Genomic DNA, 26496 nt, shown 5'->3' with positions numbered 1-26496 from the left:
CAGTGCGAGAGCAAGACAGTGGTGGGCATGCCGCAGAGGGCTTGTGAGGACAAAGCAAAAGTCCTCTGTTTTGGGGACAGGTATAAAGAGTGCACAGATTGGGGGATGGTCAGAGCCCAGTCAGGCTTAGACCAAAAACAATTTGAAGTAATGAGATATCCTTCCTTTATGAACAAATGGTCTTTGCTTGAGTCCCATTAATTTGCAAACATAGTGAATCTATAAAATAAAATCACTGATCGTCACCAATTCCACAAATTAATTTTAAAATTAAACGTCACTTTACTTTTCTTAACACCAAAAAAACTGATTGATTTGATTGACATATTTCTCTCCTAATAACCTTTTTACTTCCCGTTGCTTAAACAAAAATAAGACATAACTAATCAATAATTTTATGAAACACCCCTGAGGGCTGTTTTATCCATGTTGTCCATAGAGCTAAACAAAAATAAGCATTTGTGGTCTGGTACGGTGAAGAATCTGGTGAAACCATAAATATACACAATCCTATCCTCATTTCTTTTTAAATAAACATTTTGAACAGGACCGTTGGTTGAATAAAGGGTGCATTAAAACAGTAACTGGATTCAATGACTTAATTCATTTTTGGAGCCTCTTCAGGCAAGACTGAATTATTACCTAATGACTTTCCTTATTGTTCAAAAACAAATAGCTTTTTTTAAAAAAGCAAGAAATAAATAATGTGAAAATGGAACACTTGAAGTAAAATTATAATCATTATGGTGTTGTCACTTTAACATCTATAGACTTAATTGTTTTACAACTCACATGTGAGAAAAAAGTGTTCCAGGCTAGGTATAAATATGCTGAATTCTTCATTGGGGGCAAAAATAAAAAAAAAAAAAAATGAAGACAACACAAATGAAAAGCAGAACAATGATTCCAGCTCTCAGGTGCCTAAATATACAAGACCACTATGCACAGCTCGGAGACAGAAATGAAGGTTTTCCTTTATTTTTTTCTTTTCTTCTCTTTTTCTTTTTAAAAGGTAAGCACAACAGAGGTACAAAGCTTATTATAATATGAACTGCACATTGTAAACAACAGAATTATTAGATGACTGCATCGTTTTTATCCTGTAATTCAAATAGCTACAAGATTAGATGCTGAACTCACACAAACTGAAATTTGCAACTTCCAATAACCTTGGTACTTCTACAGACAATTACCTGTCTCCCTACCTCAACCCCTCTCCCAGGCTTTCCAAGGAGGGAAAAGGGGTAAGATGCTGTGGTTGGAAGCAAGGAATTCAACAAACTGTTTTGAGACATGCTAGTGAAAGAAAAGTAAGGAGAATGGAGGCTTCAATTCCATACATGTGCCCATTTTGAGTTTACTACGTCTGCTGGCTGGTGTAAGGAACAGCACAGAACTGTGTGAATTGCTGCACTAGCAAACTGGCCAAAGTATCCCTGTCGTTTATACTTCCCCACTGCACAATCAGAATGGAAACATTTGCTCTATTGGAAGGCAGTGATAAGGATGGATTTTTAAAGTTTCCATTTTTAAGTGAAAATGAAAGAAAAATGCTCTTCTAGATGTGTTGTGCCTTTGAGCTCCATTTGAAAAAAGAAAAAAAAAAAGGCAGAGAAAGCTGCTGTGAAGGTCACCGAGTGAAAGAACTTCCTCAGGGCACAGAATAAATTAAATCCCAAGGAAAAAATAAAATGTGATTTCCAGAGTGTGAGGCACAAACTCCAAATGACAATGATTGACAGCCAAACTATATCCGTGCAATATCCAAGACTGCACGTTCTCATTTACCTCAGTGTAGCCAGCAAGCGCCCATTAAACATCCGTCTGATGCCCAAATTAACCTTCTTGGCAAACTGAAAGAGGCACAAACTATCATAATCAACCTTTCATTATCACAGCAGCCTCTAGTTAAAGGGTCAGAATAATTGTGCCATCAGAGCCTTGATTGTTTTCAATCAACAGACGGCTGGAGTGACAGCTCGGTGATGGAGTAGTCTGATGAAACCGCACCAGGCCTAATCAGAGCAGATGAAAGGAAGGCATGATTGGTGCAAATGAACAGTCGTGCCTCTCCTTTTCATTTACAATCTGAAATTACTCTTAAATTTGTGAGGTTTTTTTTTTTTCCTCCCCTATGAGCACCACTGAAAGAATGTTTGACTTATTATGAGTTCTGACAGTGCAGAGTTATAAAACACAGGTAGGGTTATCAGCTGAGGCTTTAAGTGGGTATTCAGCATAATTCTAACAAATTCACTCTTGAAAAGCACAAAATGACTAAAAAGGCTTCCAATGACCTAACCTCTTACTGCTGTTTGATTAGCACACCCATTTATTCTGCCGGCATTCTAAATGACGATAAGATGAAACCGACGGCAGGGATACCCTGTAAACGTTTTCTCTCAATCCCACTGCTCTGTTTGCTTCCGTATTAGTTCCTCTGCCCCAAATCCTCACTGTTTTCTAAGAACAGTCAGAATGTTAAAAGCTCAAAAGAGCTCATCCATCAGAAGGCATGGATCAAACAGGGGTTGTTTTTGGTTAAGAACCTGAAGTTATAGTAGGAACTACGAGTGGAAGGAAAGGGACTGGAACCTACCAACCCAATGCTGATGTCAAAAAGAATATCTGGAGAAAATGAATAAAAAATTCTGTGATAGGCCAGGCTAAATTTGGCATAAAAAATGTTTGGAGAAAGTGGAAACAATATAAAGCTGCATTTATACAGCTGCTTTTGTCTAGACATTAAAAATTGAGTGATGAAGGGAATATACACTCGGCGTGGCAAAAATAAGCTTCTACCTTCTATTTTCTTCTTTAATCTTGAGATCAGCCAGCGAATCATGACAGTATTATGATTTAGGTCAGTACTGCCAAAGAAAGGAAAGCATTTTGGCTGCAAAGATTAATAAGCAACTAATAGAGTGTGTGTGTGTGTGTGTGTGTGGTGTGAACCCTGCCTACATGTGTGTAACACATAAAGGAAAGAGTGGTTGCTGGCTCAGATTCAGGATAGTTTTTAACCTCTTTACTCAAAATGTTTACATAAAACTTAGGCCATTTTATTTGCTAGATTGTGTATTGGAATAATGAGACAGAGCTATATAATTAAGAGAGTAAAAAGAAGAATTATTAAAAACAGCCTTGAATTTTCCATGCAGTATTTAGCAAAATTTGTTCCCTCAAAGCTGAACCTTATTTTATGGGTCAATTGCTCACCATGAATGTACCCAGAATGTACAAAATTCACATAGTTCTACCTACATGTAAGTAGACTTAAAGCAGAATATTGCCAAATCATGAGACTTTGTGTAACATTTCAATGTTTTTTTTGTTTTTGTTTTTTAGAAGACAGTTCTCAAAGGAAGATAACTGGCAAATGGCTCAAATACACATATTTTCCAAATCCACCCTTCCTCTCCTGCACTTTCTTGAGTGCCCTTATTCTCAGCGGGTCACTTTACTTCTTGTATGCTCATAGGCACCTCCAGCAAGCTTTATCAATGAACGACACATGCTCCATGATCTCCTCAGGGTTTAGCTCTCTCCGTGTGGTGCTGGCTTTTTAAGGCATGACTTCCTTCTGCCCAGAAGGCAGTTTGTGTGGGGGTCAAATTGGAGTGGCTTCAGTATACTGACTACACGTGGGGTTTAAAACAGGAATTCCTGACTGGATCACACAGCATGAAGACAAAAAAGCAGGCCAATTTGGCTAAGTACGTATGCTAATCCCAGAATCCAAGGGGTTAGAATTAATCATTCTAAAGCACTACACAGCCCCTCTACATTACCTAAACCTTACCTGGAAAGAGCAATAAGATTCTTCAGGAGACCTGGCAAACTTGATAAATCAACCCCTTTGTTTACTTCATTATTTACCCTTTATTGGGCTTATACAGAGCTTCACTCCAAAGAGTACATAGTCCCAGCAGTGAGCAGGATAAGGGATTGATTACAGTCATCAGCAGGTCCAATGTCATTCTCATAGCCAAACAGAGGGATACCCAAACTGTATTTTCCTCTTAACTATGTGTTATCCTTCCAGATGGAGAGTTTTAGTTTCACTTTGAGCTGTGAGTAATTTCTCATTGTGATTGGCTGACTTATAGTCAATTTAGTATAATTAATGCCAAATTATATTGTAATTCACATAGAATTACAAATTAAAAGCTATATTAAGAGCAAATGAATTAATCAAAATTAATGATATTATGCTCACTTGTTTTAAAGTGTTAATAAGATAGGTCCTCCTAAAACGTTTAAATTTTAGCACACCATCCATCACTTCTTTAATTACCTGATTTCCTCATGTGGCCAGAGGAGGTAGTGTGTGGGCATTTCTCATCAACAAGAACACACACAAAGAAGATATGTCATTCAGCCTCCAGCATGCAGGGCTCTTTCTAGCTTCTGTTCTTGAGGCACAAGTAACGCCTGTGTCACTTACCAATGCTGATTTGGTATTGGTAAATCACAAACGGGATTTACCAATACCAAAGGGGAACAATGTTAAGAATCTTTGATATCTACCTTTAGAACCTATCAAGGACTTTTTTCCCCCAAGAGGATTTATCTTCCGGGTTATGCTTTCTCTACCAAAATATCAAAATCCATGTGCAGTCCTTCAGTGGGCCACGCCACCTAACAAGACAGAGGTGGCCAGACTAAGGAGAGAACCTTACCATAGAGAATGAAACATTTTGTACTGTGGACATAAAAGAAGTCTAAGAATTATCTTTATCTATGAATGTTGCCCTTGATTATTATCTTAGAATGGCCAATTTTCTCCTCCAGCTGTGTTAAGTCAAGGCATTCTTGATTTTTTACTTGTAGTGAAAGTCTTGGAGGCAAGGGTGGGAAAAGCAGTGTACAAGGATGTCAGTATTCAACAGTAAATGTCGAGGCTTCTCCAGACATATCTTTTGAATGAAAAGAACTCTAGAGCCTCTGGACCACTCCACAGAGAAGTTTAGATACTCTCCCTTAGAATGCCCAGAACAAGAAATCTCTGATCTGACATGGCCAACTAGCATGAACACCATGGTCACTCAACTAACCTGATATCACAGGATATGGGCCCAAGGTTCATTTGTATTGGAAAGAGACTAGCATTTATCAATTTCAATAAATTATTATTTTTCTGCCTTTATCTTAAACCCCGCATCTAAGCCATCACCCAACTGTCAATTTCTGCTGCATACATTTCTAAATTTTCAATATATTGGACATAAAATAAGGACGTAATGATTAATCATTTCCATTTGTTCCATCCAATCTCTAGTCCCAGATAGAGACACAGCCTGCGGACTTTCTCCCACACAGTCTGTGTTGATGCATCAAAAATAACTGCAAAAATAACTTTCATGAATTTAAATCTCTCGATCAGATTTTAAAGTGATCCTCCCTTATGGGCCTTCTTTTCCTGCCTTATACTTCACCACCTTGTACTTTGAAGAAGTAAAGGTGGTTTGCTCGCTCTGCCGCAATTCTCTACCCATTCTTCCACATCCAACCACCTAGATCCCCAATCTTCCAGGCTGCCATCAAAAAAGACCTTCGGCAACGCTTTCTTGGACTACTTTTACTGCAGACATTTTGCAACTTCCCAAAAAGCCACACAACAGGTGAAAATGAAAACTGGTAATTTATGGTGAAATCTTCTTCTGGCTCACTCATTATAGAGATATATAAAAATGTCTGTCTTATGAGATGATGTATAAGGTAATCTGAGGTTCTGTTTCTTAGAGACTTGGTGTATTTCAAGGAAACACAGTGAGACCTCAATTGAAACCCATACTTTGAAGTGAGTCAATCACTGAACTTCTGCAAGCTTTAGTTTTCTCACTGGTAAAATTTGGATAATACTTGTCTTATCAACCTTAGCAGGCTGATGAAAGACTCAAACAAAATTATGTGTGTAAAATGCTTTAAGATATAAAGTTCTCTAGGTTTGTTAAAGAGTTATTATTTTGTTATTATTATTGATGGACATCTGTGCACAGCTTCAGGGTTTCTACCTCATATATAGCTTATAGTTGGATTTTATTTTTAAATCCTCGATAACCCAGGTAGCAGTAATATTACTGCAGGCCACCAATGCATAAGTAATATTCTCCAGTCATCTTTTTCCTTCTCACAGCAGCAACAACAAAAATATCAGTCTGGAAACAACATGAATCACAGTGAAAATTAGAAGCAGAGAACATAAATATGTTATATCTCATAAATCACCCTATTGTTCTGTTGTGTTCATTCTTCAAAAAAGAGAGAGAGAGAGAGAGAAAAAAACAATTAACTTATGGGATTACAGGAACAGCAGCACGTGAAACAAGTTGGTTTCCTGTAATTTCTGATAATCACTGCTCCTCACAGCTACCTGACAATGCACTGCTCTAGCACTGAGGAATGGCTCTAACAAAGTCCCTCTGAAATGAATGTGTCATTCGTCTCACAAAGGCATACAGCCCAAACAAACAACAGCAAAGCCACTAGTCAAGCTACTGAGGGATGAATCCTCATAGAGGAATTAGCCGCATGTAGATCAAGAGAAATAACTAAATATACATTCTGGCATCTTCCAGCACCAAGCCCTGAAATAGCACCATTGGTCAGGGTCCAGCTGGAAGCTCTTAGAGGATAAAACATCCTCTGGGCACAGCATTTGGGATGCAAAAGAGCTGTTGCTTATTCTCTTCACTAATATCTAATAGGAAGGAAATGGATATATCCCCATCACGTTTGTAGAAAAGACTGTATATAGCTGAGAGGAACTGTAAGAAGTTTCAGGAAGAAAATTGAGAAGTGGTACACATGTGTTTAGTATAAAGAATGGTGAGTTAAAAAATAGAATGAGATATTATGAAGATGCCCAGAAAGTGCATATCTAGAAAAAAAATAGTGATGACACATGCATGTATGAAACAGAACTGAGGAAGGGCAGGAACATGATGGAAGACTATAGTTTTGTTTGTGAATAAGCGCTCTTAAGCCACAGAATTTTATTCCGTTTCTAGTTATAAGGTCCAAGTGTTAAACATTAGAAGAGCACTCACAGAATTTTTTGATTAAACAATCCTCCACAGTCTGATCTTTTTGAGGCTTGGACTGTACCACATGGATTGGCAGAGGTTTGTAAAACTGTTTAAAGGGTATGTACAATGGATAAGATTTACAATGAAGAAAGCACTGAAAAAAAGGCAAAGGGACACTGGCTGGCATTGGAACATCCAAACAAAAGTGTTTCATTTTCCTTTGTACTTATATCATCTCAACATTCCCAAATTAACAAACAGATCATCACACTATTTGGCACAGGTCAGTCCCCACTGGGAAGGAATCAGGCAGGGCGGGAATGAGTAGGAAGCAGAAAGCTCCACAAAACCAGGGCTCTGCTGGTCCTTCCCATCACTGACCGCCCAGCACCCATGATAGAGCAGGCAACAGTGGTACTCGCACAACATGGCCAGACAAACTAGGCTCTCAGTAACTATTTGAAATGAATGAATGAATGAGGCACATGCCATGGAACACAGAGTGAGAACTAGCAGCATGCCACAGACATGGAGGCAGGCTGAGGGGCCGCTGTCCTTCCCATCTGTGGGCACTACACCAGGCAACTGAAATGATCAAGCCCTTCTTAATTTCTTTTAAAGTCACAGGATTAATTTGATGCACCTCTATGTCCATCATTCCTGACTATTTCTGGGATTCTATTATGAATTTGGAAGCTATGGACCAAAGTGGACAGAACCCAAGAATTAGAAGACACAAGTTTGATGTCTAGCTTTAACTCAGTTTCCCCATTTGTACCATGGCATGTGCCTCATCCATTCCTTTATTCTTTCCAAATAGTTATTGAGGGACTATTCTGACTGACCATGTCCTGTGAGTACCATTAAGCAACGATAAATGCAAAACCGTTCTTGAAACTGTGATGTGATATAAAAATTAGAAGTATTATGATAGTTTTGAGTGACATAAAGTACTGTCTGAAGTCCTTGCTTCTCCCTGGCCAGAAGTACATTTGGGTGAATTTATCATCTAAGAGATAAAAGATGAAAGGTGAGTTCACTGCTCCTGTCCTCTACTTTCCAACTATACAGAGATAGTAGCTTTTTGTTGGGTTCACTTCTGGGACTCCTTTTGAGGAAAATGATTAAATTAAATTGTAATGTGGGTAATTTTGTGGTATAGATAAGAGCCCAGGAGGAGTTTGTCAAAAAGCCATTGCATTGGAGATTGTTGACCACTCTGAAAAATATGTGACTTATGTCTCTAGAGATACAAAGTGAATGTGTTATTAACAGTATGACTTATGGAAGCAAATTTTCAACACAAATTTAAAGAAAAATGTGGTCTTTAAAAGGCCAAACTCCTTCTGTATACCAATTTTCCAAGATAAATCCAGCCTTACATAGGAATAGTTGGATGTCTTATTATCCATTCAATACATTTTAATATGAAAAGCCTACATTATTGTTTTTATTTATTATTCATAGAGTGCAAGAGAATGTGGCAGTGTACAACACAAATAATACAGGCACACTCTCTGCCTCTGGGAATTTATAATCGAAGACAGGTGTAAATAGGATTACCCCCAGCCCCAAACCAGGCGACATGGTCTGTCTTTCCCATACTAAAACGAGATACAACTAGGATAAAGGAGACTCTCCCTGCTAAGGTCTGACCTTGTTTGACATCACTCATGTAACCACTGAATTGTTTGGTCTTGTTATCCATTTAAGTCCACGCAAAGTTAGGCTCAAAGTACAAGTAGAAGGTGTCCTCAACTCCAAGGTTAGAAAAGGAAGAAAAGTACTATCCTTACAAAACAATGAGTCCTCCTCACTAAAAGTAGAAAAGAGTTAGGTTTTTGGTTTTTTTTCCCCCCACCAGTAAGGGGATCACAACCCTCGGCACGGTGTGGTCTGCACCACACTCAGCCAGTGAGCGCACCGGCCATCCCTATATAGGATCCAAACCCATGGCCACGGCGCTACCAGCACTGCACTCTCCTGAGTGAGCCACGGGGCTGGCCCAAAAGGAGTTAGTTTAAATAATTAAAGGAAAATAAAACTTCTCCACCTTCAGAGACAAAAGTGAAATAAATGTCTCTAACCTAATAATTGAACATTTCTGTAAATTTTTTTTTACCCCAGGAAATAGCTTCTAAAACTATGCCTAGCACGCAACATGTGCTCAAGAAATACTCATTTTTATTTCCATAAACTATCTTTATCCATTTTAAAATAGGCTGCTTTTTCTGCTACTTCAGAGAAATAATAATAATATAATATAATAATAATAATTCAGAGAGCTAGATTAATGGTTTAAAATCATAAGGATCCCTCCCATTTGGAGTGAGGCCCGGAAGATAGAATTAGCAACCCCATCCTCTGGCCTGGAAGATGGAATTAGCAACCCCATCATCTGTCTTCCACTCCAGCATGGTTTGGGGCACTTAGTAGGTGGCTCAGTAATTAATGATGGAGATCCACACTTCCACCTATGCTAGTGTGTAGCAAAATTTATGTTACATTCAGGATTTTTCTATAAACTATACTCCCATGGAATGTAGTAACCTCCCTCTCATTCTAGTGAAGGAGAATTTGAGGTAGAAGAGGCAGGGAATGCATTTTCCTGAACAGAAAACTGAGAGCAGCCAGTGTTTCCTATGAAAATAAGAAAAGACCCATGAATTATTTCATTATTTCATCCTAAGTTGTTGGTTTTTTTTAAATAAAGAATTGCCATGTTTTGGCTTATTTACTTATTTAAAAATATTGAATTGATAAATAAGGATTGTATATACTCAAGGTGTACAATGTGATTTGATATATGTATGTATATATATGTATATACTGTAATGATTACTACAGGCAAATTAATTAGCACATCCATCAGCACCCATGCTGGACATTAGACCTGAAGAAACTGTTCATCTTACAATGGAAAGTTTTGTACCCCTTGACCAATATCTCCCCATTTCTCTCACCCCCTCCCCCCCCCAGCTCCTTGGAGCAGCACCCTGACTCAGTAGTCTGAAACTATATGTTGAATGTAACAGAAGATATTTAAACAGGCATTATTGAAATGAAGTTCAAAATTAGGGCTAAAACCCAAAAGCAAAATAAAACTGGCGGAGATTTGCCAGGCTATGAATGCAAGTGACCTCACACCCCATATTTCCTTTTCAGATGACTTGCTATTTTTTAGTATCCTCTTTCTTTAAACCCAGTAACTAATTTGGTGACTTTCATTTGGAATCTGAGAAATCACTGGCCTTGAAACATAAAAGCAAATCATTGAGCTGAATTGAACTGAATTAAAAACCAACAAAAATATTTTTTGAGGGGACTTCTATGTCCTATGTATCTAGTGTGTGCATGCTGTATAAGTCCCTGTGTTACCTTTGAATACAGAGTGAGGTTAACCAACAGACTAACCAGTTTCACACTATGGAAGGGAGAATAAGATTGTCTAGCTGGGACCAAGAAGCCCTCTGTAAGAGAATAGACTTAAATAAACTTTAAAAATGTCACATGGAAGAAAAAGACAGATATAAGGTATAATCTTGGGAGATTTCACAGATTCACTGATCCCCAGGACGGTTCTTGTGGCCTATGGCACATTTTATCAAGAAAAGGGAATGGGTAAAAGAATTGCAGGTAAAAGTAGGAAAGCGTTTGTTCAGTGAGGAAAATTTGAAAGTTCTTATGACAGGTCTTCAGAGCCAGACTGTGTGAAGTCTGGTGAATAATGAAAAGTAGACCTTTCACCCAAAAAGAGATTGTCTTAGATTACATTATCAGGAAACACAGGAAGAGTCACCTGTGTAAACGTTTGTGTGTGTTTATTGAGCTCTAACCTAGGTTACCAGTTGCACATATTAATCAAATAACACTACTCTTCCGTCCACTTTTCTATTATCTGTCCTACTTTGTGCCAATTTCCTTTCTCCTCCTCAACACCTCTTGTTTCACTGTTCTTCTTTAAGACATGGGATGGGGATTTGTCAAAGTCAATGAGCACTTTATTACAGTGAGAACGTTCCGTAATGAACAATTCAGCAATTTAATGAGATTCTGTAGATCTGTCTCCAGCCTGTCCATCAAGTTTCACTTCTATAAAGCGCCCTGACACTAATCCTCTGGCATACCCAATCTTCACCCTGGGCTGAATATTAGATTCTTCCATGGTATATTGCGTTACTAGTATAACCTCAGCAAAAATGATGAACTTAACTGTACTGGAGGCAATAGACCTGGTCTGATTTGATTTTTCTCTATTGGGTTGAGTATGAGGGAATTACTTATTTACTAAGACAAAGCAAAAATAGTTTCTTATTGCCTGCTGAATGCCTAAATTGATAATATTTATGTGAGTCTTTTAATTCTTTCTTGAGTGCCAGGTATAAAAAAATTATTGCCTGCATTAGAAACCAGTTTTTAACATTCTACATTATAATATTAGTAACCTTTAAAGAGGCAATTATGATAACTCTTAAGTGGACAGTATGGAATTTTTTCAACACTCAGACATCTGCACATTACTATGTTGATCTCTGGCAGTGCCCTCAATCATGCCACTAAAGGAGACAGAAGCCACAAGGACGGCTGGCCTCAGATCTCAATTCAGTTAGAAAAATTTAATGCAGAATTCATTCCAAGTCTTTCTCTTTCCCTTGGGAAGTGAAGAAAATTTGGCTACTTCCCACTTCAAATTGACCAAAATAAATTCTGTTGACTTATGTTTATAGGGGAACGCTTCAAATAATCGAAATACCTACCAAGATCACATTCTCACCAACACTTTCAACCTCTCTCTGAAGAAACATATCAGAAGCAGCAAAAATTTATGACTTAGATTTTTGGGGTTTTTTTTGCCCTTATATTTCCCTTGTCAAGAGAGTGTGACATAGTGAAGACATGGGGGCAGGTGTCAGCCAACTTGAATTTGAAGGCCGGCTCTGCTTTATAACTCTGAACAAGGCACTGAAGCCTCCTCTGGTTCATGTGGAAGAGGGGGGTGATAACAGCCATTCTTCAGGCCTGCTGTCAATAAGTTTACAAAGAGCCTGGGACCCAGAAGGCCCTCAGTATGCTGCAGCTTTTGATTCCCACTGATAGAAGCAATACGAAGAGGGAAGTTGCTGATTAAAGTAATACAAAGAAAGAAACCAGGGAGAAAGGCATCAGGAAAATCATCAGTCAGTACAGTCAGATGCTGGATAATTAACAGCTACCTATGAGTCTGTCTGGGCCAGAATTAAAGTACTCCCTGAATATCATTTGATAAGATGCCAGGGATTCACTGTCTCATCAGCTAATAGAAGACTCGAAATTTTTCTTTGATTTCTGTGTATAACTATATTTCAAATGATGGTGAAATCTTGAAGGCGTGGTGCACCAGAAGTAACAGAATGGCTAGCCAGTGCTTCAGAGAGTAATATAGACAGTGTCAGAAGAAGGGGGAAGGTGGGCTCTGACTGTTTCCGAAAGACACCATGTGGATTGTTCAAGGAAGTCACTGCAGATGAGCAGAAGAGGATTTAAATTGAATAATCAACTTCAAAACACAAAACATCCTCCTGTCCCCTAGACAAAGGAGCGACACAATGTGAAAAGAATGCTATGTCAGGCGAAAAGGCAAGGCTTAGGAAAATAACAATGAATGCAGAATGAACTAAGGAGGGAGATTTTCCCACTGCAATTGCAAAAAGAGCTTCATTTCATTTATAGTCCAAGCTGCTCTCTATTGCAACGAAGAAACGTTTCTCAATTATTTACAGGAAAGCCCAGAATTAATCCCAATTCCACTGGGTTTTAGTATGCATAAACATCGCTTCACAATCCATTTTTCTCATAGTCAGTTTAAGAAACAACTTTCATCAGGGGAAAAAAATCCCTTGACTCTTTCTGACGCCACCATGCTAGGTTCTGGGAGCCACAGTGAGGGGCTCAAGAATCTCACCTGCATTCCCTGATTAGGCTGCAGAGTCTGCTGAGGCTCTGAGCCTCAAGGGCTGGCTCTCCAATCACTGGCCCATCAAGGAAGCATGTCTGCTAAAAGTTCAAGCCCAATGAGGACCAAACCAGATAAAACAGTGACCCTTGTTCCTCGTCCTTCAACTTCCATTCATGTCATGCCTTCTCAACGCCAACAGAGGACCCGTGCAGAGCGCCCTTACCTGCCAGATCTGCTCTTCGCTCAGGGAGGTCAGGCGGTCACTCTTCAGGACCTCCTGCAGCAGGCAGTAAGGCAGCGTCAGGACGTCTTCCGGGCGGCTCTTCAGGAGCTCCGAGAGATGTTTCACTAAGAAATCGATCACTGCCTTCTCCAACAAAGTGAGGTTAAAGAGATCCGCAAGTCTGTACAGATCCAAATAATTAAAGCTATTTAATTCCTGGGTGCCAAAAACATAAAAATGGAAAAAAGATCTCTTAGAAATCAACCCAAGAAAGAGCACGCAAGAAATTCAGAGTGACTCACAAAGGTTTTCATGACAGGGGTGGAAGAAATGGGACTGTTACTGTAAAATATTTCAATTATAAGATTCTGCATAGAGAAGTGCCTCTCTAGAATTCATAATTTGTTCTCACTTTACCCCTTTAAAACCCGTACAGTTAGGGCCGGCCCTGTGGCTCACTCGGGAGAGTGCGGTGCTGATAACACCAAGGCCAAGAGTTCGGATCCCACATAGGGATGGCCGGTTCGCTCACTGGGCGAGCGTGGTGCTGACAACACCAAGTCAAGGGTTAAGATCCCCTTACCGGTCATCTTTTAAAATAAATAAATAAATAAATAAAACCCGTACACTTAGAAGTATCTTAATAAAGGAAGTAAATGGGGTTTCTCGTTTCACTGGCTGAAATTTTACTTTGCAACTTTTTATTTATTTTTTATTTATTTATTTTTATTTTTTGAGACTGGCCGCACCGCGCTCAGCCAGTGAGCGCTGTGAGCAAACCAGTTATCCCTATATAGGATCCGAACCCACGGCGGGAACGCAGCGATCCCAGCGCTGCACTCTCCTGAGTGTGCCACGGGCTGGGCCCAACTTTGCAACTTTTTAGAAACATTTTACCAATGAAGACAATTAATTTTTCTAACCTTACCATGTTTCACAGCTTTTTTTTTTTTTTCTACTAAAGATAATGCAAGGGCAGGTAAACTGGGATTCATTCCTAGAAATTCTTTTCAAAGAGTTTCTGTAGCAATGCTTCAATTTTGGGAGAGTTTTCCTTGCTTTGCAAGCTTTAAACTGACAGCCAGGCTCTACAGTAAAGCCTCCAGAGAGCCATGGCTTCCACAGAGCCTTCATCACTATAACTGCAAGAATCAGAGTGGGCACGTGCTTGTCAACGGAAAACTTACCTACTCCAAGTAGAAGGAGAGTGGGTCATGTCCCATCTTCTTCTCATTTTTAACTTGCAATTATTTATATATGAGCAATATTTTCTAGTAACTTATAAAATGCAAACTGCCAGCAGATAGCTATTTCACTCTATTGACCTGTTTAAGTAATTTTCCACATACTTTCTTTCCCCCTTTTCTAGTTGCCTAAGAGTATTAAGAACTCTTTCTTAAAATATTTTTATTCTATTTTAATGTGTTTGCTTCTATAATATTTAAGAGTTTAAATGAACATGTTCTAAGGCTGTGCTGCCCAACACAGTAGCCACTAGCTGATATAGCTGTCATGCATTTAAAATGTGGCTGGTGTGAACTGAGATGTGCTGTCAGTATAAAATACACACCAAGTGCAAGGAGTTAAAAAAATAACAAAAAACAATAATTTTATATTGACTACATGTTGAAATTATATTCTTCTGGATATACTGGGTTAAATATGTTATAATTAATTTCACTGGTTTCTTTTTTTTTCGTGACCGGTAGGGGGATCGCAACCCTTGGCGTGGCATCGCCCACACCGCGCTCAGCCAGTGAGCGCACCAGCCGATCCTATATAGGATCCGAACCCGCGGAGGGAGCACCGCTGCGCTCCCAGCGCTGCACTCTCCGGAGTGCGCCACTGGCTCAGCCCTCACTGGTTTCTTTTTTTAATTTTTGTAATACATTTTATTTTTATAGCCGTTTTGGGTTTACAGAAAAACTGAGTAGAAAGTACAGACAGTTTACATACCCCACCCCAATTTCTCCTATCATTGACATCTTACATTAGTGTGGTACATTTGTCACAATTATGAACCTTGTGAACCAATATTGATACTCTTTTTACTTTTTTTCAATGCAGATAGATACTGAAAATTTTTTAATTACATGGTGGTTCCAATTATATTTCTATTGGACAGTGCTGTTTTAAATAATAAAATATATAATAAAGAAATTGTAAAACAGCTCTCACAGTATTAGCTGCATCATCACTATGGCTCCACACATCAGTGCAAGGATAGACGCTGAACTCAGGAAAAATTAAATTTTTCTACTTTAGATTCTATTTCTTTCAGTGGGAGATGACTCTTCACTTATATTTCTCACAGGAGTCAAGCTAAAATAAGACTCTGGCTCTTAATCGCTCTATTTGCCAACACAACTGAAAAGGAATAAAATGAAGTTTACCACAGATGACCACTATAATCCATTGCAACTCAGATATCTAAGGGTCCTCTCCTAGCTATTCAATAAAATATCCTGGCTTCCCATTCAGCAGATTGTATCAAAGGAATATTAAAGATTTTGAGAGCAGCACCAATTTTTCAAGTAATGTTTAAATTTTTCTCCAAATCTTACTTAGGATTGGTAACTCTTACACATCGAGCTTCCATTGCAAACCTTAGATCATCTCCTCAGGATGAGTAAGTTATTTCTGGCAACTATCTCTATAAAGCAAGTTTAACTGCTTGATCACCCTGGATACCACTTTGGCACCTCACTAAATTACTGTGCAGTCCCCAGAAGCCTAATGGGGAGTCAGTGCTTCTCAAGTGTCCAGGCACATGCCCAAGAGGTGGCCAGAGTCCAGCTACAGCACCCAGCAGAGGGTGCTGAAGCTGAAATTACTACACCCTGCAAAATAAAAGGTAGATGGGTGCTAAGCTCGGGAAATATCTCTTTTCCCACTTATTCTCCTGCCAAAAAGGTGTATACAACTATGAGTTTGAACGGGATTATGCAGTGGTAATCTAATATTCTTTATTAAGCATCTTTTTATCTATATATGGAGTTACTGGGTCTCTTCCAGTTAGAAACCTACAACTTAAAAGCAGTCCAATTCAAAACTATAGAGAACCAAAGAATTAAAAGTTGTGCTCCTTTTCTGCTGTTTCTTCTGAAAGTAATTATTCAGTGCTGTGTTCCACAATCAGTTCTGAAATATTTTCATTTCCTAAGGCTACCATTTTATATACCCCCCAATCCAATCTAACAAACTATTTCCAGTTTCTTACTGGAGAACTGAGAAGGCTAAATGGACAAGTGCCATGGCCAACTAAACAGCAAGAGGGAACTGAACTGACACGTTTGTGTGCAGCAGAAGCGTCAGTTATAAGGTAAGGAAGCTCTCATCCCTTCTTTTTCATTTCTCCCCTCTTCTGATTGGAAACCTAATTTCCCCACATCTCCAGTGCCTTCTATGTATGGCAGAGGTTTCCATTCTCCTTGCCATGCACAGTTGGCACCTCAGCAGTTAAAGTGCATAAAGTGTGGAGTTGAAGGAAAAAGAAAACCTGCCCTCCCTGAGGCCATGGTGCCACAGCACACACTGCTCCTACTGCGACAGACGGGCTCTGTGAGTTGTGAGCAAAATCCTCACTTCTTGTCCTTTGGGTTAAGGCCATGTGTAAGCGAAATGAGCACCAATAATACTGCTTTTAAAGATTTCCATTAACGTGATAGGGGGAGGTGGGAAGCAATAGTTAAATTGCATTAAATGCCCACCTATCCTACTTGGATGGGGGAAAAAATCATTGCTGTTTTAGAAAGAGGGCCATTATGTTTCCGGTTATGAAAAGTAATAAGTGCTCATTTCATAAAACTCAGGAAATACAGAGTATGGAAAAGAAAACAAAAATCATTCATAATTTTACCATGCAGAGATAATCACTATTAATGTCTTTGTATATATACTTCTAGACTTTCTAAAAAGAGGTCTTTTATATGTTGAAGAAAGAAAGAATAATTGCATTCAAGGCAGAACAAACCATCAGCCACCACAGGCACTCAGAGGCAGCCAGGCTGGTAGAGAAGAGCAAGGGCCATGGAGTCAGGCAGACCTGGTTCAAATCCAGCTCTAACACTTGTACATAATACATGAGAAGCACTTACCTTAACAGCATGGCACGTGGAAAGTATACAGTAGATTAGGGGGAAGGGGACAGGGAGCAAGAGCAATAAACAATATTTGAGCATGTTGTTTGGTATCCATAATCCATGATTCATCACTGATGCAACGAGCTCAAAATGAAGAATGTGGTCTCTTTAGATATCCAAGTCTTGAGTAAGGTGCAGCATTAAGTCAGGGAGAGAGGATGGCCAAAGCAAAAACTATAGAACTGAATTATAAACTAATTGTATGTTAATGCCTCCTACATCTATCACCTATATTACTAATCCAAGCCTTTCTCCTAAGCTCTGAATTCATTTTCCTCACTGCCTATAAGAGGACATCTTCTCTTGGATGTCCCACAGCCATACTGAACTCAACAGGCACAAACTGAACTTACTTTATGTGAACCTGCATCTTCTCCTGTATTCCCTCTCTTAGAGAATGGCCAACAAATGGTTCACATCAGGAACCCCAAAGCTGGCCCATATTCCTTCTTTATACTAGTCAATCACCAAGTCCTGTCTGTTCTTCCACCTTAGCATTTGTTTGTCTTCATCATCTCCTATCTGGACTTTCTGAAACGGTGTCCTGAATTACTATTCCTGCATCCACTATCAAATTCTCAGTCCTCTCTTTTTACAAAAATCTGACCACATTGATCATCTCTTTAAAACCCACTAATAGGTTCCCATATGCTTACAGGAAAAAGTCCAAACTCAGTAACACTGCAGAGCTTTCGGTGACCTGGACCCTACTGATCTTCTCATCCTGCGGTGTAGTAACCCTCCCATCTACCGTGGCTTGGCCCCAGCTGTGAGAAGAGCCTACACATTCACATCATGCACTAGAACCACAGCAGACATTGGAAACAAATGGCAAGCAAGAGCAGGTGAGCCCAGGCTTTGCGGAACATATAGTCTACTGGAAGTGAGAGCCATAAACCAAAAAATTTATACATAAATGCAAGACTATAATTAATGTAAAGGTTAAAAAGGGTAGAATATAAGGCTCTGAGTGCCCATAATAGGGGATATGACCTGGCATGGGAGGTTACTAAAGGTTTCCCTGAGAACTCATATGGAGCTGACAGCTGAAGGAAGAACAGACATTAACTTGACAAAGGGTGGGTGGGGATGTATGTTAACTACATTTTCTTAATTCTGAATTCTTGATTCTCTGACATCTGGGGTCTCACTGACTGGGGAGAGACTGCCCGTCCCAGGGCTAGCCAATTCTTAGAATAGCAAGCAGCTTTCATATGCAAACTAACCCATCCAAGACCCACACTGTGAACCATCTACTCTGTCTGTCTCCTACACTCCAGGAGTAATACTCCTCTGTCCTAATTATCCCAGGGCCAGATACCAGACCACTAGAGCCAGGCCCTATACCTCAGAGCCCACTGAAACTACTCAAACTAGCCGATCCTAAGCCTGCGTACCTTACTTCACCCCTTCATTCATGCAGAAACCACAGTAAAGGGTCCTGCCTATGTTTTTCCCTTACCCCCTCTACCTCCTGATCATCCCTGGGGCTTCCACATGTGGCCCTGCATGGTGTGGCCTGTCCCCTCCTCTTGGGAACTGTGAGTAACAAACTATCATTTCAATGGCAATTGTCTCTTGATCCACTGGTCTCATCATAACTGAATAATAAAAAAACCTACATTTTAAAACAAGATGGTGGTAGGACTGCAGGGAGAATATGCCAAACAGAGGAAGCAGCATGTACAAAACTCCTGTGGATGAGGAATCCTGTTTCTGCTATTCTGTCTGAACATCCCCCTTCCTCTCCATGTCACCCTCTACATTACTCCATTTTATCTGCTTTTAGCACTCACCACCACCACCTGTAATCATCTTCTTCGATTATTTTCCTACTTGTTTATAATATGTTTGTCTCCCCCAATCCCCAACCTCTAATAAGTAAGTTCTAGGTGAGGAAGGACCTGCCCGTTTTGTTCACTGCTGTATCCTCACTGTCTAGAGTAGCACCAGGTACATGGTAGGAGCTCAAGCTCAATGGCTGAATAAATAAACTCATTTCACCTTTTCAACTTTCCTGGCTCAGGTCAAATTGACCACTTCCTCCTTTGTGCTTCTACCCTGCCCTATGCAGATTCTAGCATAGCACTTGCTACTGGAAGCATCCTTTAATTCCAGATCTGTCTTCCTCTACCAAACCTAAGCTTCATGGTAGCAAGGATTATGTTTTACTCTTCATGTGTCTCTGGTATCCAATAGGGAGCAGATGCTCAATATGTGTGTTTAATGAAAGAATGTCTATGAGCTTTTTCTGTTTACTTATAATTAAGCAGAAACAGAATAGCCCATGTATAGTGGATTGAATTATGTCCCCCCAAAACTCACTGGAGCTTGAATTGTGTTCTCCAAGTTTTATGTATTAGAAACTTAGCCCCCACTGTGGCCATTAAGAGGGTGGGAAATCCTATTATGGTAATTAAAAGGTGGAGCCTTGAAGAGATGATTGGATTGTAGGACCATGCAGTAGAGAATGGATTAAATATGGTGGTCAGGGGTGTGGTTCTGAGGGCTTTAAAAGAAGAGGAGTGTTTCTCTTGCTCTCTCTCTGCTCTCTCTGCTTCCACCGTCTTGAAATGTGAGACCCCTGGGTCACTGTTGCCATCACCAGATGGACTTTGGACTTCTCAGCCTCAGAAACTGCAAGCGATAAATTTTATTTTTCTTTATAAAATACCCAGTTCCGTGTAGTTTGTTATAAGCAACATAAATGGACTAATACACCACGTCATTCCAACATGTCTATCTAATTCTGCACTTGATCTAGCCAAAAGGCCCAAAAGTGATAAATTCTGGACCTCATCCAAATCAAGTCATTTTTCATACCTCACTGGCCTCCCCCATCTTCCCTTCCTCTTTCTGGCATCCTTACACATACACACAATGGCAGAGCCAGTGGTCACTCAGTTTTCTGAGTGGGGTAATAATGACTAGAGTTGAAAGTGTTCATGGACAAGCACAATATAATCATTCTTCCACGAGAAAAAAAAATTCAACCCACTCAAAATTTTTCAGCCCAAGAGATAATTATTTCCTCTGTCAATTGGCTACCTGCGTCAAAGAATCTTATGAGACTGTTTCAGTTCTCTTAAATTCTGTGACTTAAAAATCCAAGTACCCAGGTAGAGGCCGTGGTTATGAATGGAAGTTATATAGCTCAGCAACAAGAAACTCTCTTGAGTAAAAGAAAATCTTTTTTTTTTTTTTTTTTTTGCCTAAAAAGGTTTCATTTCTGTCACACTGCTTCTCACTTGAAATTTAGTTTCTATTCAGAATTACGGTGCATACATTGTTGTTCTTCAGGGAATATTTTTAAATAATACTTATTTTCCTTTGGGTTAGGACTATTTGGCTTCTCTTTTTCCTTCTATTTGTAACTTAGAGTGTGAATGACAAGTTAAGTAATAGAAGAGCCATGAAATGTGTCCCAAATACAGCACTAGCAATGGAATAAACATCAGTTTTCCAAGTTCCATTGTAATATTGTGAAATATATATTTGGTCTTTGTTGCTGTTTTCTAGCATATGACTCCTAAAATCCTTAGATACTCCAAAGTGATGTCTTTTTGTATGATAATCAATTGACTGGTGGCTGGCAGCCCCTAGGGTAGATTTGGAATGGGGGGCTGGTCACAGGATAGAATAAGGCAGGATTAGAGGGTTGGGCTTTCAGCCCCACTCCCCTCCCCCCAACCTCTGGGGAGGGTAGAGGGACTGAAGGTTAAGTTGATCACCAATGGCCAGTGATTTAATCAATAATGGCTACGTAATGAAGCTTCCATATAAAACTAAAAGGACAGGGTTTGGATCACTGTAGAGAGCTGAACGCATGGGGTTTTACACATCCATGTGCCAGGAGGGTGGCACACCGCAGTTCCATAGGTAAAGAAGCTCCTGCACTCAGGACCCTTCCATACTTCACCCTATGTATCTCTTCATCTGGCTGTTTATTTGTGTCCTTTAAAATAACCTTTGTAATAAGTGGGTAAATGTACTGTAGCAAATTAATCGAACCCACGGAGGTTGCTGTGGGAACCCCAATTTATAGCTGGTTCATCAGAAGCACAGGTAAAATAACCTGGAGCTTACAGTTGGCATGGGAAGTGAGGCTCAGTCTTATGAGAATGAGTCCTCAACTTGTGTGATCTGGCGCTATCTCCACGCAGATAGTGTCAGAATTGAACTGAATTAGAAGACACCCTGCTGGTTTGTGCTGCAGAACTGCTTGCTTGCTTGGTGTGTGGGGAAATCCCCTTACCACCCTCACCCAAATTTGTTCACAGAAATCTTGTGTGTCGATTGTGGTGGGTGTAAGAGCAAAGGAAAAACACTTTGCTTTTTTCTATTTCATGATTCTTAAACCTTATATATTCCCCAAATCCAGTCTTTCTATGTGCCCTAGTCCCTTAATCAGATCCTTAAAATGGGTTTTTCCCAGCTTAACTACTGAATGTCGTAGGTGTAGACACTGAATTATGTCCCCCTAATACTCACTAAAGCTCCAATTGTGTCCCCAAAGTCTTATGCACTAGAAAATTGGCCCCCACTGTGACTGTTACGAGAGTGGTAAATCCTATTATGGTAATTGAAAGGTGGAGCCTTCAAGAGGTGGTTAGATAGGAGGACCGTGCAGTAGTGAATGGATTAAAAATGGTGGTCATGGGCATGGTTCTGAGGGCTTTAAAAGGACAGTGCATGAAGAACTGTCTCTCTCTGCTCTCTCTGCTTCCACCATCTTACAATGTGAGACCCCTGAGTCACTGTCCCCACCATCAGATGGACTTTGGACTTCCCAGACTCAAAACTGTAAACAATAAATTTTGTTTTCTTTATAAATCATCCAGTTTCGAGTATTTTGTTATAAGCAACAGAAACAGACTAATACAAAAAAGCACAAGAAAGGCAAATACAGTCTTATTTTGGGTTATATTCAAATGTAATTACACTTTCAAGGCTATTTATCAGGTATTTAGGATATGGGTATGGGTGGGTGGAAGTAGGGCAGGTTGAGGGCTGTGGGTTAACTCCGTGGCCCTTCTCCCACTCTCCCCAAACCAGCGAAGAAAGCAAGGGAAGATGAGCCTTGGCCTTTGTGTATCCTGAGGGTCATCTGTAGCAGAGTGATTGGCCATTGATTATGAGATGTCTCTCAATATCTCAAGTAAGCAGGTACTAATCATAACTGACCAAAGTTCATACAAGACTTTATTTTGTAATTATAGTAGATTTAAGCCTATCCCTGAAATAATGTCCCCTAGACTCACTTGCATTCTACTACACTTTCTTGAATGGTAGAAAGACATGTAGTCTCATGGCTAGTGTCAGCATATTCCCTGCCTATAACCCACAGCCTAGCTGATATATGCCACAGCCAAGAGATGCATCTTGTGTGCCAACAGTGATGCAAGCCGAGGGTCAGTGATCTGTATTTCTAAAACATAGTCTATGTTAGTTTAGGCTTCTCCTATAGCTTCCTGGCCTGTCAGTAACTCCTTGCCTACCCAGCATTGCAGCATAATCATGCTCCTAGCTTAGGAATTATACCTAACACAAAAAAATATTTGTTGCCATGTGATTGCATCTACTGTAGACTGTCCCCAGTATCTGTCCCACAAACACTCTGCCTCAAATCTAGGAGTCTTTGTTAGACTCATAAGATTCAGAAATCTGAGGGAGATTCTTTGACTTAATGCTAAGAATACCTGTGCAAAATACAGCCTTAATAACACCTATTTCTCTTGTTGGCTCATGTAGTTCAGGGAATGTCACTGACTTGTGAAAGAAAAATAAGCATCAACAACATGTACTATCAATATGGGAAACTGTGACTTGGATTAAAGATAATGATAAGCTTCTCTGAAGGTTAAAATAAGAGTAATGCCAATTTGATTTCCTGAATCTCCCCTTTCCAAGATGATCAAATTGAACAGGATTCCAGATTTTTCTGGGTAATAACACTCAAAAGATGTGACTATCCTAACAATGCTGTGTTATCCTGATGTAATTCTGACCTTTTATTTTATTTCCAATTATTGATGCTCTTCACTTAAACAGTCCCCCCTTCAAAATGTCACCCCAATAAGCACATGTCAATGCTTTATGACAGATAAAGATGCTTAGGGTGGTTTCTATGCCCATCATGTAATAGCACATATGAAACTTGAAGTTCTAATATAAATGTTCACATTACATCACATTTTGAGGACTCCTCTAAATGAAAGGTGATCCTTGCTATGCAAGTCAAGAAATCCTCTTTTTAAAGCCCCTCCCAAGTCTATTTCAAATAGCCTGATAGGCCCACTCTGCATAGAAGCCAGTATGGTTTGATTTCTAGCAGTGTTAATGTGAAATAAAAACATTGTAACAGCTGCTTATAGGGGCTAAACACAGTAGAATATGGTAAGAGGCCCTTTGGTACTGACTGAATTCCAATGCCCCCGACTCCAAGCCTGCTATCACATACAAAATAACATGGCACCAAGCTTTTCATACATATAACTTATCTTCCAACTATTGAAAATGTTCCTAGAAAACCAGTAAAAAGTAGGTTTTGCATCTTATGCTCTTTGTATCTTGTACAATGCCAGTCATAATGATTTTCTCATAGATTATAACCAAAAAATATTTGTCAAATTATGAATGAAAAAAGGCAACAAGTCGTGACACACATCCATGATTTCACATGGAATGAGCTTGGTTACAGATATGGCTTCACAATTGGACAAAATGAACAGATCTCCCACAATTAACTGAGAAAGGTTCTCAAGTATTTGGTCTGAGTGTAAGAAATTCTCTTGTGATGCTCACTAGGTATAAGGCTTTTCATATACAATTGGTAAATATGGTGCCAGGTACATGGGGCTTCCACAGTGAATCTTGGGTCTTCTGACTGTCCACATATTAGACTTTCCCCCCCTCTTCCCAGAACATTGAAAAAGAACATTACTTCTCTTGGGTGATGATCAGAAAAACATAAACGTCCACACTGTTTGCCAAAAGTATATCAGACATTATCAAGTGTAAATGAATTCATGCAATTTTCCCTTAGACCACAGGAGAATATCGAAACTCCTTTGTTACTCGTGAAGTATTTAAAAACTCTGTTGGAAGGGCACACCACCCCAGCTTGAAGGACTGTTCCCTCTTCTGACTTTCCACTGCACTAGCTCCTCAGATCATTTGACCCTTTTCTCCCCAGCTGTGCGTAAAGGTACAGACAGTATCTCTATTTCTTTAGATCTTCCTCTCTGTCTTCACAAAGTGGCTACTTAGCAAGTTTTGATTGAGTACAGTGGGTAGGCAAGGAAAAAAAAATCATAATTTAAAAAAATTAAACCTTTATTGCTTTTATTTCTTAGTTTGCAGTAAAACATAGGTCCTCCTGCTCTTCCAAAAATATTTAAATATTTTATATATTTTAAGCATAAATAATTTATTAAATATTAAATAAATGTATCAGATATTTTAATATTTTAGTAATTGAATAAAGATGCATGCATAGCATGTTAGTTACACTGAAGATAAACATCACAGCCCAGAAAGAGAAAAAAAAAAGCTATTGCCTGAACTTCTCACAACAGTATGCTGTCTTTAGACTACCATTCAGTATCAGATGTGTTGCCATCTTATTCTTTATGACAGAAAAAATATGTTTGATTAATTGTGCAGATTTATTTGAGTTTCCAATTTGATATTTTCCCTGTTTCCTTTACTGGATCATAAGTTGTAGGGACAAGCACTGGTGACATCTTTAGTTTGCAGTTGCAGGAAAAACACACAACTTGAAGCTGACCCATGAGGATGGCCTCAGCAAATGGTTAACCTCTCCAAGTCTAATTTTGTCAGCTAAAAATTGGGGAAAGTGACTCTGTATTCCAGATCTGTGATAAAGATTCCCCGAAATGTATATAAAAAGTGCCTTTCACATAGTAGATGCTCAACATACAGTAACTATCATTATTATTATTCCCTTTTTAAAATGATGTCAACAGTGCTTAAACTATAGCTTTGCATATTACATAAATTTTATTCACTGGGTGTAGGGAAGAAAACACTGAATATCTAATATAAACTTTGTTTTTCTACAAGTATCAGCAAAAATCATAGTTGTCCTGTAAAATCATTCTTTTTTTTGTGCTTAAAAAGCACTTCACCTGAGATAAGCAAGAAAAATGGATTGAAACATTATACTGGACCATAAGCAAGTCTGTATTACTGTACTATACTCTCATTCCCTAGCTCTATATTATTCATGGCAGAAAAGGCACATGAAGAAATCTAAGGATGGGGGAGCTACATTTCTTTATGACCTTATTTGAAAGATAAATTCCTTGGGGAAATACAATTTATTCAGATTATCAAGACCCTGCTGTGCAAATCTACAGTCTGGGAGCACACTATGGAGATCAAAAAATATTTACTTTATTCTGTTGGGTATAAAAGCTTTTAATGAATGCATAATTAAGACAAAAAAGTGTATACAGCTTTAGAAATTCCACTGCTGAGGCAAGCCATTAATATCCAAGGCACCATACCCAGTTGTGATTCCACCTGTTTCCTATTTGGATTACAACCTAGTTATAAATCAAGATATTATGTGACTACCCAACCTGGTGCTGCAGGAAAGAACTGCACTCCAGGAGCAGAGAAAGCAACTTAAAGGGGCGGGTGTACATGTGTGGTGCTGGGTGGGCCCTTTGGAACAGATTGAAACAAACCAACAAATAAACCAAACCCAAACCTTTTAACAGTGTCGGGATGAATCATGTAGGAAAAAAATCATGTTTATCATGTATGTAAAGGCATATGTGAGTTTTCTCAATACCATCTTAGAGTTTACAGGATAAAGTCTAATTGTTATGGAAGAAAAACTGAGCAACTCACTAACAATGCAAGCCAGATTACTTGTGATATCACAAAATAATGTAAACCCAGATATTTTTATATGTATAAATATAGAAAGATATAAATATACTTGTATACAAATATGTAAATATATCAGGACAACTGTATGTAACTATATGTTCATGTATTGATATAAATATGCATATGATACAATTTGATTAAATGAAAACAAAATATTAGCAGAAATTCAAAAAATATGAGGAAAAAACTGTAGCACACTCTAATTCTTGCAGTCTTTGAAGGCCTATTTAAATATGTTTGTGC

The 26496-nt window shown here is 39.1% G+C and overlaps 1 protein-coding gene across 1 annotated transcript in view; it reads right to left on the bottom strand.

The window, feature by feature from the left end:
- KLHL32 (kelch-like family member 32) overlaps positions 1-26496 on the bottom strand; it is a 209766-nt gene that overhangs the window by 34226 nt on the left and 149044 nt on the right. The window contains exon 6 of the mRNA XM_008571310.1: positions 13190-13405. Within this exon, the coding sequence (XP_008569532.1) occupies positions 13190-13405 (216 nt within the window). The remainder of the gene's footprint in view (positions 1-13189; positions 13406-26496) is intronic.

The sequence above is a fragment of the Galeopterus variegatus genome, unplaced genomic scaffold (genome assembly GCF_000696425.1).
Source record: "Galeopterus variegatus unplaced genomic scaffold, G_variegatus-3.0.2 Scaffold678, whole genome shotgun sequence".
Classification (NCBI taxonomy): domain Eukaryota; kingdom Metazoa; phylum Chordata; class Mammalia; order Dermoptera; family Cynocephalidae; genus Galeopterus; species Galeopterus variegatus.
Note: the sequence above shows the minus strand (reverse complement) of the source record. Positions and strands in the feature narration are given on the sequence as shown.